The sequence below is a fragment of the Garra rufa genome, chromosome 17, assembly GCF_049309525.1.
Source record: "Garra rufa chromosome 17, GarRuf1.0, whole genome shotgun sequence".
NCBI classification, from domain to species: domain Eukaryota; kingdom Metazoa; phylum Chordata; class Actinopteri; order Cypriniformes; family Cyprinidae; genus Garra; species Garra rufa.
Genome location: NC_133377.1, coordinates 33,786,511 through 33,800,755, shown reverse-complemented (window position 1 = coordinate 33,800,755; position 14,245 = coordinate 33,786,511). Strand labels below are relative to the sequence as shown.

General features: G+C 32.1%; 1 protein-coding gene across 1 annotated transcript in view; it reads right to left on the bottom strand.

Annotated features, from left to right (window-relative positions):
* The window catches only part of LOC141289619 (enhancer of filamentation 1-like), a 41,373-nt gene extending 27,913 nt beyond the window's left edge, over positions 1-13,460 (bottom strand). The window contains exon 1 of the mRNA XM_073821772.1: positions 13,300-13,460. Within this exon, the coding sequence (XP_073677873.1) occupies positions 13,300-13,311 (12 nt within the window). The 5' untranslated portion in view covers positions 13,312-13,460. The remainder of the gene's footprint in view (positions 1-13,299) is intronic.
* Between the last annotated feature and the right edge of the window lie 785 nt (positions 13,461-14,245).

Genomic DNA, 14,245 nt, shown 5'->3' with positions numbered 1-14,245 from the left:
TTATATCTCACAATTCTGACTTTATATCTCACAATTCTGACTTCATTTCTCACAATTCTGACTTTATATCTCACAATTCTGACTTTATATCTCACAATTCTGACTTCATTTCTCAGATTTGCGACTTCATCTTTTAAAATTGCGACTTTATATCTCACAATTCTGACTTTATTTCTCAGAATCGCGACTTTATTTTTCAGAATTGTGACTATTTGTCAGAATTGTGACTTTATTTTTCAAAACTGCAAGCTTATTTCTCAGAATTGCGAGTTTATATCTCACAATTCTCACTTTATTTCTCAGAATTGTGGGTTAATTTTTTAATTGTGAGTTTATTTATCAGAATTGCGACTTTATATCTCACAATTCTGACTTTATATCTCACAATTCTGACTTTATATCTCACAATTCTGACTTCATTTCTCACAATTCTGACTTTATATCTCACAATTCTGACTTTATATCTCACAATTCTGACTTCATTTCTCAGATTTGCGACTTCATCTTTTAAAATTGCGACTTTATATCTCACAATTCTGACTTTATTTCTCAGAATCGCGACTTTATTTTTCAGAATTGTGACTATTTGTCAGAATTGTGACTTTATTTTTCAAAACTGCAAGCTTATTTCTCAGAATTGCGAGTTTATATCTCACAATTCTCACTTTATTTCTCAGAATTGTGGGTTAATTTTTTAATTGTGAGTTTATTTATCAGAATTGCGACTTTATATCTCACAATTCTGACTTTATATCTCACAATTCTGACTTCATTTCTCAGATTTGCGACTTAATTTTTTAAAATTGTGACTTTATATCTCACATTTCTGACTTAATTTCTCAGAATCACGACTTAATTTTTCAGAATTGCTACTTTATTTTTCAAAACCGCAAGCTTATTTCTCAGAATTGCGACTTCATATCTCACAATTCTCACTTTATTTCTCAGAATTGTGGGTTAATTTTTTAATTGTGAGTTTATTTATCAGAATTGCGACTTTATATCTCACAATTCTGACTTCATTTCTCAGATTTGCGACTTCATTTTTTAAAATTGCGACTTTATATCTCACAATTCTGACTTTATATCTCACAATTCTGACTTTATATCTCACAATTCTGACTTCATTTCTCACAATTCTGACTTTATATCTCACAATTCTGACTTTATATCTCACAATTCTGACTTCATTTCTCAGATTTGCGACTTCATCTTTTAAAATTGCGACTTTATATCTCACAATTCTGACTTTATTTCTCAGAATCGCGACTTTATTTTTCAGAATTGTGACTATTTGTCAGAATTGTGACTTTATTTTTCAAAACTGCAAGCTTATTTCTCAGAATTGCGAGTTTATATCTCACAATTCTCACTTTATTTCTCAGAATTGTGGGTTAATTTTTTAATTGTGAGTTTATTTATCAGAATTGCGACTTTATATCTCACAATTCTGACTTTATATCTCACAATTCTGACTTCATTTCTCAGATTTGCGACTTCATTTTTTAAAATTGCGACTTTATATCTCACAATTCTGACATTATTTCTCAGAATCGCGACTTTATTTGTCAGAATTGCGACTTTATTTTTCAAAACTGCAAGCTTATTTCTCAGAATTGCGAGTTTATATCTCACAATTCTCACTTTATTTCTCAGAATTGCCGGTTAATTTTTTAGAATTGCGACATGATTTCTCAGAATTCTGACTTTATTTTTTTTTAGAATTGACAGTTTATTTCTCAAAATTCTGACTTCATTTCTCAGAATTGCAACTTTATTTTTCAGAATTGCGAGTTTATATCTCACAATTCTGACTTTGTTTCTCAGAATTGCCGGTTAATTTTTTAGAATTGCGACATGATTTCTCAGAATTCTGACTTTATTTTTTTAGAATTGAGAGTTTATTCCTCAAAATTATGACTTCATTTCTCAGAAATGCAACTTTATTTTTCAGAATTACGAGTTTATATCTCACAATTCTGACTTTGTTTCTCAGAATTGCAACTTTATTTTTCAGAATTGCAAGCTTGTATCTCACAATTCTGACTTGATAAATTGCAACTGCGAGTTTATATTTCACAATTATGAGAAATAATGTCGCAATTGTGAGGAAAAAGTGTCTCAATTACCTTTTTTGTTTGTTTTTTGTTAATTGTCATTAGAAATAATGTCACAACACAACACAACATCTTAATATTGATCCTAAATAGATTAATTTTTTACTAAGCAAAACAATGATTTCAATAATAATGTTGTTTATATGTAAACAATAATTTCTCATTTATTTTGTTTGATTTTAGGGTGAATACTACCTGGATACATTCTTGCCTGGTTTTGTGAGATTTAAAGGTCCACTGAAGTGCCTTGAAACATGCAGCGTTATTCTATGTGGTGACATACTTTAAACTGAAACAAAAACATATCGCCCAGCCCCGCCCACTTATTTTGAATAGCCAATAGCGTTCCATTAATATCTGCTCGGGCCAGAGCCGTTAAGCTCGATAAAGCTGCATTTGTAGCTTATGGCAGCCACAGACTAATTAATAACCCCACAGATTCAATATGAAACTTGCTAAAACGAAATAGTGATCATAATCATGCTGAGGCTGTGTAATTTAATACATGCCGTCCGCACATAGGAGCGCATATGATCTGCTCCGGGTTAATGAGTCTCTGTGTAGGGGGCGGGACAATACGGACTCTGGAGAGCATTTGATTGGACAGAACGTTTGATTGGAAACTGAAGTGCACGGTGATATCATCCAAATCCTTGATTCATATTGGCGGAAGTGACGAGACTGTAAGTTTTGAATCCCCATATCTTGTAAAAGCGAATTTTGTCTTTGTTTTGCAGCACACTAGCTTATAGATAACCTTAAGGCTAATATATTCATACTAAAAGCCAAAAAACTTTAATTTTGATTTCAGGGGGACTTTAAACTAAAGTATTAACAATTCTGGCATAAAATATACAGAAACCGCATTTAGACTGTGTTAAAACTCAGCAAATAGCAGCTTATGACAATGCAATGATCTGAAGCGAATAAAACAAATGCAACAAATGAAACATCTGCAATAGCTGCAGAATGATCACAAGCGTGAACATGAAAGTAAAATCTGCTGTAAATCTGGTGGTTTGATGGCTGACACTCTGGAAACTCCCACAGGGGGGCTAATTTTGACGCATCTTTTGACTACGTTACAGTGGTCGCACCATGTTTCACTTTGCATTTGACCAATCGATAAAAGGCTGAAAGGGGACGCAAAGAAAGAGTTGTCTCATTTCAGTGATGGCATGATGTTAGTATTAGTTATCCCTCCCTTTTTCCTCAGCACTCTGAATCAGTGATCGCCTACACTAAAGCTGACAACACGACTTACGACACCAGCAAAAAACCCCCGCCCACCAACCACCTAACAAACACACCAAACAGAGCTCAGCCAACATGGCAACCTCAAAGACTCTGATCATACAGCGCAGGCTTTTCCTTTAACACCTTTAAACCACACTAGCGTTTCTGAGCATTCGCACAAATCTACTGTTAGATATGGTGTTCAGATGCTGCAGGCATGGACAAAATAAGACTTGTGGTGGACAAAAACTGGCAACCTCTCAGCATCATTACTGAAAACAAGAGCCAGATTGTTGTAGGTGGGGCGTAATGACATTTATGCATCTAATCAGTGCAATAAAAGGCTAATTTTACATCTTAACTGCTTATTAAAAAACCACAGGCAGTCGTATTTGGCTTTTTTCATTCTGTTATTACAAGCTTTGCTGTAACTATAAAGTTTTATACCTTCAGTCTGAAGCTTGGCATTGCAAAAAAACCTGAAAAATTAAATAAATTAAATTGAAATAAATTAAAAGTATATTTTAAAAAATTGTTTGAAAACATACAGCAGATATGTAAGAGAAATATAATGTTTTAGCTGTTGACTTGACCTTGCCCCATCAGATGTCTTGTTGATATTTGTACTTTTTATAGCTAACTTTACTTTTTTTATAGCTAAAATTACTTGAAAAAATACTTGAAATAAATGTTATCTGTGGTCAAATAAAATATATGTTTAAAAAAACATACATTTTAACTAGTTCAAAAAACATTTATCATTTTCATGAAGTTTAACTGTGTATTAAAATAACTAAAACTGAAATAAAAATGATTAAAACTACATTGAATATTGAATAATGACAAATAAAAACAGCAGAATTACAAAAAATTAATTAAATTTAAAATAAAATATACTAATATATTTAAACTAAAATATTTATAAAAAAATACTTAACCAAATATTAATAAAAACTATAGTACTATCTCAAAAATGATAAAAACACACAACAAAATGACTAAAATTTTAACTAAAATAAAAAAACGAAATTATTACAAAAAATATATAATTAACAATATACAATGTAGTAACAATATATAGAAAAATTGGCAAAAGTATATCAGGAAAAAAATGTATTGCCTATTTTTCCTGATATATTTTTTTAATTTTGTAAAAATAAAAATAAAATCTAAAAATAAAATGAAATAAAAATACATTTTGGCAAGTAAAAATTTGACTAAATTAAACACATGAGGAAATTAACAATGATTGAGAAATCCGTACAAAATATTTAAACTAAGTCAACTGCAAAAAATGTATTTACATAATCAAAATGTTTAAAATATATAGAAATCCTGACTACAGGAAATTTTCCAGCCTTTTAAAAAATAAAATAAAATAGAAAAATTATTAATAAACACTATAGTACTGTCTCAAAAATGATAATAAAAAAAACACACAACAAAATTACTAAAACGAAAATATAAAAATGCAAAATTATTAATGACAATATAATAAAATAAATAAATAATAAATAATAAATTAATAAATTATTTAATAAATAAATAAATTAATAAATGACAACAGTTTCTCAATACTAAAATTTCACAGTTTGAAACGTTACTAATTCATTAGGTAGGGTAGCTGCTGGCACTAAAAACTTCATAATGCTGCATTTGTAAGCAGTGTTTGCTTAATGTGCAAAAACAGCATTTATTTCACACCAGCGGCTCTGCAAATACTGAAGGAGGCAGTGTAAATGGACAGAGAGGTAACCGGGTTCATTCATCCTGTGGGAGATAGTTTAAAACATAATCCCCCCCCCCCCCCAAACCAGTTTACGATTTGGATTTGGCGGCCCCTCAAGAGCGGGAAATGTCATCTCAATTTCACACTTCTGGTGAAAGTCTGGAGTGGTCCGGCACAGATAAGCAGTGCATGAGCTTGCTGTAAATTACTTTCAAAGGATTTTGGGTCAATAGGGCAAGTGTGTTTTGCTCTGACATGTCTAAATGAAGGAGAAAAACATATGTCATCAGAAACCACTGTGTGCCACAAGATGAACACTGGAAAAACAGCACCTGTTATTTATTCCCGCAAAACAAAAAATTTACATTTTAAAAACTTTTTTAATAGAGAAAGGTCATTTATGATGTATCAGTTTATTACTATATAAAATATCAGAAATATATAGAAAAATTTCCAAATGTATGTCAGAAAAAAACATTTTATTGGCTATTTTTCCTGATCAAAATGTATATATTCTGACTACAGGAAAATAAAATAAAATAAAATAAAAAGCATTTTGGCAACTAAAAAATTTGACTAAATTGACAATTTAAATTAACAATGAATATCAAATCCGTACAAAATTTTGCAATGATGTCAACAGCAAAAGTTTAGAAAAATGTCATTAAACAAAAAGCCATTAAAAAAAAAAAAAAAAAAAAATAGAAAAATGTCTTCAAAATGTTTAAAGTATATATTCTACTGGAAATACAGGACATTTTTCAGCCATTAAGAAAAAATTAAAATAAAATAAAATAAAATAAAATAAAATTTAATTAAAATAAAATACATTTTAGCAAGTAATTTTTTTTTTACTAAATTAAACACATGAAGAAAATTAGTTTTGGTGTTCAAATGCTGTAGGCATGAACAAAATAAGATTTCTGGTGGCCAAAAACTGGCAACCCTTCAGCATCATTACTGAAAACAAGACATTTACTCATCTATTCAGTGCAATTAAAGTCTAATTTTACATCTTAACTGTTTATAAAAGAAACCACAGGCAGTCTTATTTGGCTTAATTTTATTCTGTCATTACAAGCCTTGCTGGAACTATGAAGTTTTGTACCTTCAGTCTGAAGCCTGACTTTTTTCCCATTGCACAAAAAAATAAAAATAAAAGAAATAAATAAAATGAAAAATTAAAATAAATAAATTAAATTATTTAAAAAACTAAATAAAAACCAATTAAAACATTCATTTAAAAATAAATTCAAAACATACAGCAGATATATAAGAGAAACAAATAAAATTAAACATTAAACATTAAATTAAATAATTAATATTATTAATATAATATAAAATATAATGCTATAGCTGTTGACTTGACCTTGCCCCATGAAATGTCTTGATATTAGTATTTATTATTAACTTAAAAAAAATACTTTACAAATCAGTACAATATTTTCCGACAGCAAAAGTTAAGTAATGTCTTTACATAATCACTTCAACTAATCCATTCAAAATTTTCCAATTGTGTCAACAGCAAAAGTTGCGAATAAAGTCAGCCTTTAAATAGTGATGACTACAAGTAAAGAGAAGTCACAAAGTTCAAGGGAAACAATCTCAATCACGTTAACCTTATTTGCTTCCCTCGTTTGCAGCTGTCAAAGTTCCTCTTATCTGACAGTGTGCCATCCCACCTTTGACTGTAGATAATCGCTCAAAATCACCACAAAAGGCAAACTATTTTCCTTCCTATTTCAAATGGATCGTTCTAAACTAGTTCTACTTTACCTTTCATTGAAGGCAAACAAACTCTCAGCTTTCTTTTAGTTTGATGATCTAAATTCTAGATTTATGTGTTGATGCATTCATGCATGAATATAACCTCAAAATCCCAGCTTAGAAGTATAAGAAGAATAAACTACTGAATCTCACACATTGGTCGAGGACCAATCTGAATATTGGGGGGATGTGTGCTCTTTAACATCTATGCGGGTTACGGTTCTAAAAGGTTCACAGTTCCTTATTTGATGCATCTTTGCAACCCCCCATGTCTGTATATGCAGGAGGGCTCTAGGGTCCTTCAGAATCGTCTCTTTTCTTTGTCCGTGTCTTTCAAACAGGGCAGAGCTGTGCTGCGGAGCACTGGTTGAGACCTGCTCTCTGAATAGCCCTTGTTCTTACCCTGGGGAATGTGGAATGCCTGCTGAGAAGTGTTCTTTATGCACAATACCACCCTGATGTGGCCTACACACACACACAAACCAAACACATGTGTATAGACACACACAAAAGTCTTCATACTCCAATGTTCTCCAATAGATGGAAACTGAGGAACGAGAGTGATTTTAAATTGGAAAGACCTTTCAGTGAGTTCCTTTACGTTTAATAACTTCCCACACACCAAAAGATAAATGCTTTTGCTCTTTATTGAGCTTGAGTTCTCAGCTAGATTATTAATCTTGTCTCAGTGAAGGCTGAAATTCTGATGATAGTTGATTGGAAGAGTACAGAGCTATGATATAAAATATGGATAGCATAGTTTAGATAAGTAGGCCTTCTATATAATCATGTCTTCGATATAATTAGGACAAATCTGATGAGAAATGTCTGAGTTCATATTGAGAACTCTCACTTTCGATTGGCTGTTTTTGCAAATGTTTCCAAAACATGAGTTTATATCTCATAAATCTAGCCATTTTGAGAAAAAAAAACTCTGAATTGTGAGATATAAACAGTATTACAAGAAAAAAAAGTCTGAATTATGAGGTTAACTCACAATTATGAGGAAAAAAATGCTCTTTTGTGAGGTATAAATTATAATATAAACAAAAGTGCGAGGAAAAAACGAAAGATTTTCAACAATTCTGAAAAGAAAGGTATAAATTGTGAAGTATAAAAAAAGTCTGAGAAAAACGTCTGACTTGCAATTGTGAAAGAAAAATTTTAAATAAAAACTAAATAAATTATTATTACAATTAAAATAAAATGTAGTAAAATACAAACAAACAAATTAAAAACATTTAAATCAATAAAAAATGTATTAAAAAAAAAAGTTTCAAACCATACAGATATATAAGAGAAATATTATTTTATAGCTGTTGACTTGACCTTTCCCCATGAAATATCTCGTTGATATCAGTATTTATTATAGTTAACTTAAAAAATACTCTCATTTTCATGTAAAATTGTCTTATGAGTTATAATTATGAATAAAAATTATAAAATTGTGAGTTATAAACTCTGAATTACAAGATTTCACAGTTCTGAGAAGAAAAGTATAAATTGTGAGATATAAGCTTGCAAACTGTGAAGGAAAAATGCTAAATAAAATAAATGATTAAAAATAAAATATAAACAAACAAATTGAAACAATTAAATAAATATTAAAATCAATCACAAATATATTTAAAAACATTTTCAAAACATACAGCAGATACATAAAATAATATTATTAGTAGTATTTATTATAATTAACTTAAAAATGCTTATAAAATACTCATTCATTTGACATTTTCATTAATGTCTTAATTTTGGGAAATAAACTCAGAATTGTGAGGTATAAATTCTAATATAAACAGAATTTAATGTAAAGAAATTCTGAGAAAAAAGTCTGACTAGTGAGATATAAGCTTGCAATGTAAAATAAAAAAACACATTTATAAAAATAAAACGCAAACAAACAAATTAAAACATTTAAATAAATATTTAAATCAATTAAAAATATAAAAAACTAGTTTCAAAACATACAGCAGTTATATAAAAATATATATATAATGCTATAGATGTTGACTTAACTTTTCTGAGAAAAAAAAAGTCTATAGATGTAAGCTTGGAATTGTAAAATAAAGATAAACATTGAGAGATAAAATCGAAATTACCTTTTAATTTTTTTTTTATTTCATGGTGGAGATAAGCCTTATACATGTGAGACTGGCTAGAGTTATTTTCACTTAAATTCTTTCTAACACAAAAACAAACCACACAATCACCCTGTTTACCTTTTTTAACCTTGTATTACCCATTTACTTTCATTTCAGTGGGGCAACCCCCTATTTTTTCCTCTCAGACACATTGAGGACAATGTACATTTCCAAACAAAACCCTCGACTTGGATTACAGCCTGGAGAGAGAAGCAAGCAAAAAAAAAAAAAAAAAAAGAAAGAATCCCAGAACGTTTACTTCACCTAATCAGTTCTTTGTGCTTGTCAGGCTATTTGTGCCACAGTTACATAAGAGTGAAAAGAAAGCAGGAAAGCAGGGTACAGACGTTTCAGTGTGTCTGGGTGTTTTAGAAGGAGGGGTCGGCTCTCATTTCGATGTGCTCCTGAAGGAAAATCTATGGCGTAACAGTCTCAAAACTGTTCCCAGATCCCCGTGTCTGTTAAAAGCAGGCTACATGAGCTCTGAAATCTAATAAGAGGCCACACAGGTCTGCTTGTTTAGGGATTATTTGTGTCTTATGTATCTTCTCACACCTGCGCACCTGCTGGAAAACATAACTGACGTCGACAGGCCTGGGTTCTGACTGACCTTTGTAATGCGTGACGTCAAGATGTGGACCATGTGATTGAAAGATGAGGTCTGTTTAGTGTCTTCATTGCTCCAAAGGTAGAAAGCCAGCTCTGGTGAGAACTTAATATTTAACTATCAACAGTGCTTCACCTTATGGACCAGTTGAAAAGCGTTTGGTGGAAGTAAACTCTAATATTCAGGTGAAACTGAGGAAGTAAGGCCTTAGTTATTCTGTCAGCTGTCTGTCCACTCTGTTGAGTTTGACAGATTAGTTATCAGACCGTGAACCGGGAACAGCCTGTGTGTCACTCAGGCTGATGTACATCAGTTGTTCTGCGTCAGAAACAACAACAGCGTGACCAGTTCGCCCCTCTGGCCCTGACCCTCAAATACCCTGCAGTAAAAGTCATCCACAGTGTAAACCAGCCTCTGAGGCAAAGATGCTTTAAAAGTCTCAGAAATGGCAGCAAAACAAAGGATCTTTCTGTGTCAACAGGAGATAAAAGGAAATCGGATCTGTTTTGATGTAACTTCCTCTGAAGTTACGGGGTGCAACGCGCAAAAAACTGCCAAAAAAATGCAGGTCATATTTCACTCCCAAATCAAAGGGAATAAATGCATAATGTTTTTAAAATGAGTTCACATTAGCATGAAAAATAAATATTTAGATATTTATTTATACATAAATACACTCCCAGTCAAAAGTTTTTGAACAGTAAGATTTGTAATGTTTTAAAGAATCTCTTCTGCATTTATTTGATACAACGTACAGCAAAAACAGTAAAATTCTGAAATATTTTTACTATTTAAAATAGCTATTTTCTATTTGGATATATTTGTAAATGTAATAAATGTAATTTATTCCTGTGATCAAAGCTAAATTTTTAGCATCATTACTTATTACTTTCAGAAATCATTCTAATATGCTGATTTGCTGTTCAAGAAATATTATTATTATAATTATTAATACAATTTTCAATATTTAAAACAGTAATTTTTTTTTCAGAATTCTTTGATGAATAGATCCAAAGATCAGCATTTATGTATAATAGCAAACATCTGTAACATTATAAATGATTTTATCATCACTTTTGATCAATTTAAAGCATCCTTGCTAAATACAAGCATTAATTTCTATCATTTCTTTCCAAAAAGATTATATTAACTCCAAGCTTTTGAATGCATATCTAAAGAAGTTTTAAAAACGTTGGATCTTTCTATTCATCAAAGAAATCTGAAACAAGCGTCAAATCAGGATATTAGAATGAAAATATAGCTTTGATCGCAGGAACAAATTACATTTGAAAATATATTCAAACAGAAAACGGATATTTTAAATATTAAAAATATTTAATTGTAATAAATATAAATTGTAATAAAAATAATAATAATTGTACTGTTTTTACTTTGGATCAAATAAATGCAGGCTTGGTGAACAAGAGACTTTGTTAAAAAACATTACAAATTTTACTGTTCAAAAACTTTTGACTGCTAGTGTATACAGTAGTCAACATTTGAAGTGGATCAAAACCTTTCATCAAAGTTGTCCTAAAACCAAAACAATACCCGTTCTAGTCCTAGGACAACTTTGATAAACTTTTTTGATCCACTTCAATTGTTGACTACTGTATATCAAACATATATTGTAAAATATATTATATTAATAAAATATTATATATTTATGTCAGTAAGAATAATTTCTTTAAAAAAATAAATACTAAAATTAATATTAAATATAAAATAAATTTAATAATAAATATTTTGATAAAGATGTTCATCAAATAATCTCTAATAAACATAACATTTTCCACAAAAATTTTAAGCAACCCTTTTCAACGCTAACAATAAGAAATGTTTTTTGAGCACCAAATCAGCATATGATTAAATGATTACTAAAGGATCACCTGACACTAAAGACTGGAGTAATAGCTTCTGAAAATGTATATTTCACATTATTACTGTACTTTTGCAAATGAATACTTTGTTTAGCATAAGAGACTCTGAAGTACATTTAATAGAGATCGCAATATAGGCTCATTGCCATACTGTAGAGGAATCCAAACAGTCTGATATGCGCTAACAGTCCGTGTCTTGCCAAGTACTCCACATTCCCCAGATAGTGTGAAGCAGACAAAAGCATTCCATTCAGGAAGAGCCGAGCTCGATCCTCCTACCAAAGTAGGAAGCAAATCTTCCCAAAGGGCTGAAAGCCTCAAAGACTATGCAAATGGGGAGGGAATTGCACACAAGAGCCAAGTTTCTCCTCAATGAAAAGCTGCCCCCACGCTGTGCGCACTTGGATTGGAAGTACAGATTTGGCCAAACTTTAGGCATACTTTGAGTGCCCCAAAATCAGCTGGGAAAACTTTTGAAAGGATGAAAGCTGAAGTCACTGTCTGGTTTAAACAAAGAAGGTCATTTTTTTTAAAAGCCAAAGTTTTCTATAATGAAAGTGGATGGGGTCAGAGACTGTCAAGCTATAAAATTATGAAACAAACATCATAAACGTATCATAAATGTAGTCAAGACTCATGTGCTACTGTATATATGTTCTGAAGCCATACAACACATTTCAGCCTGTTGACATTCACCCAATGGCAAGTTCATGAGAGAAGTAATAAATTAATAAAAAAAGAAAAAAAAGCCCTTTGAAGTCCTTTTCAATGAATCACTTGATCCAGTTCACAAAACTGGTCTGAATGATCTGTTTATAAATTAGCCTGATCCAATTCTCGAGTTTCTAGTAGCAAAAACCTAATTTCTAGGTGAATTTCTAGGTGCCATATAAGTACAAGTATTAGGATATAGACTTCATTAATGAGTCAATTCATCATTTTCGAAAGACGTCCATAAAACAAACCCTGAGAAAACAGTCCCAGCCGTGTAAAGGCCAATCTATGCACAAATCAAACATGGACATGCACATAAAATCCTGGAGTGGTTTTACTCTCTGTCTCCAGCAGGAACTCTCAGTATAACAGCAACCCTGTTACTCTGAACAAAATGCATGCTGTTTGCTTTTAAAACATCACGTTACACAATCGCAGTGAGGCTCAAATTGGAAAAGGGGCTGGATACTGGGCTAATGAATGGCCCCATATATCCTCAAGTGGCTCCGAGTAACTTGAGTTAAAAATGCAGAGTGTAAATCACTTCATTTATTACAAGTCTCGCTACAATAGAGCTCAAAGAGTGCTTTTGTGTCACGGTTGTAATAAATGATGCGATTTGCACTTTGCTTTGGGATCATACCAGCCATCCAATAAACGAATGGTTGGTTACGCACACAAACTATTGCTGCTCAGAGCTGGAGCCAGCCGGTTGTCACGTTAAGGAGTATTTAAATAGTGAAATAGCATTGTCTCTATATGGGAAGGATGCTTGGAGACCATCCTCCATTGAATTTACTCATTTTGCCTCTGTATAATGAACATGCACATAATTAGGCATATAAATAAGGTACTGTGTATATAATGTACAATCTGTAGTTTATATATTTTGTATATTGTGCATCTATCCATCTATCTATCTATCTATCTATCTATCTATCTATCTATCTATCACAGTACAATAACAGTTGAGCTATCTTTTTTTAAAAAGTCATAGAAATCCCTTCTAAGTATGATAAATATAAATTCTACACATTTTTACTCTAGTAAACAAATGGGTTCCGATGTAGTTTACGGAAATAGCGCGCCTGAATGGAGAGCCACTTACTTTGTACTTCATCTTTGCGCGTTCTCCACTCTTCAGTAACTCCAGTAAGAAACAAAATCCGTGTTCAATGTCAGAAGAAGCTCTTCTTTTAGATTTTAAACGATGCTAGACGCGTATTTTGCCCATTTTCAGTATGTATCGCAGGAAGGGAGTGATAACGGTATGCGTGCAGCAGGCTTGAGGGTCTGTAGTATATCTAAGCGCTAGCAGGAGGAGCGCGCACTACTCTGCGAACCTGCGCGAGCTCATTAGCATAACGCCCGCTCATTGGTCAGCGGTCGCGGGGACGCTCCCCTCGTGAATCGTGATGTCACTGCAGTCAGCGGACTAGACGCTGCGGAATTTCGGATTGTGAAAACTTTTTATAAGCCATAAAAGGCGGCGTCGACATTTCCTAGGAAATAACACAGCGCAGTTAGTCACAGATTATAGTATGAGCTCACTGTCCTAAATATTAAGTACAAAATGGATATATTAGATGATGAGTAGTCAGGGGTGCCGCTAAGGGGGGGGGGGGGGGGGTAAATTAGGACAATTCTAAGGGCCCACGCCTTTTAGGGGCCCCCAGAGATCTGCTTTTGTGTGGTAGGGGGGACCCAACCTCATATTTTGTCATAGGGCCCAAAATTGCGAGCGGCGCCCCTGTGAGTAGTCACTAGACACGCTTACAATTTGACCTACACATATTTTGGCTTTTGTTTTTCAGTTGTAAACAACTTATTTGATAAACACATGCGATGTATGACTCATTTTTAGCCACCTGGTAAGTGATTTTATTCCATACCCCTAGAATCAAGGCTCCCATGCGGTTACATACAGTTGAGGTCAACATTTTACATACACCTTGCAGCTTCTGCAAAATGTTAATTATTTTAACAAAATAAGAGGGATCATACAAAATGCATGTTATTTGTAACAGGATATTTCACATAAAAATGACCCTGTT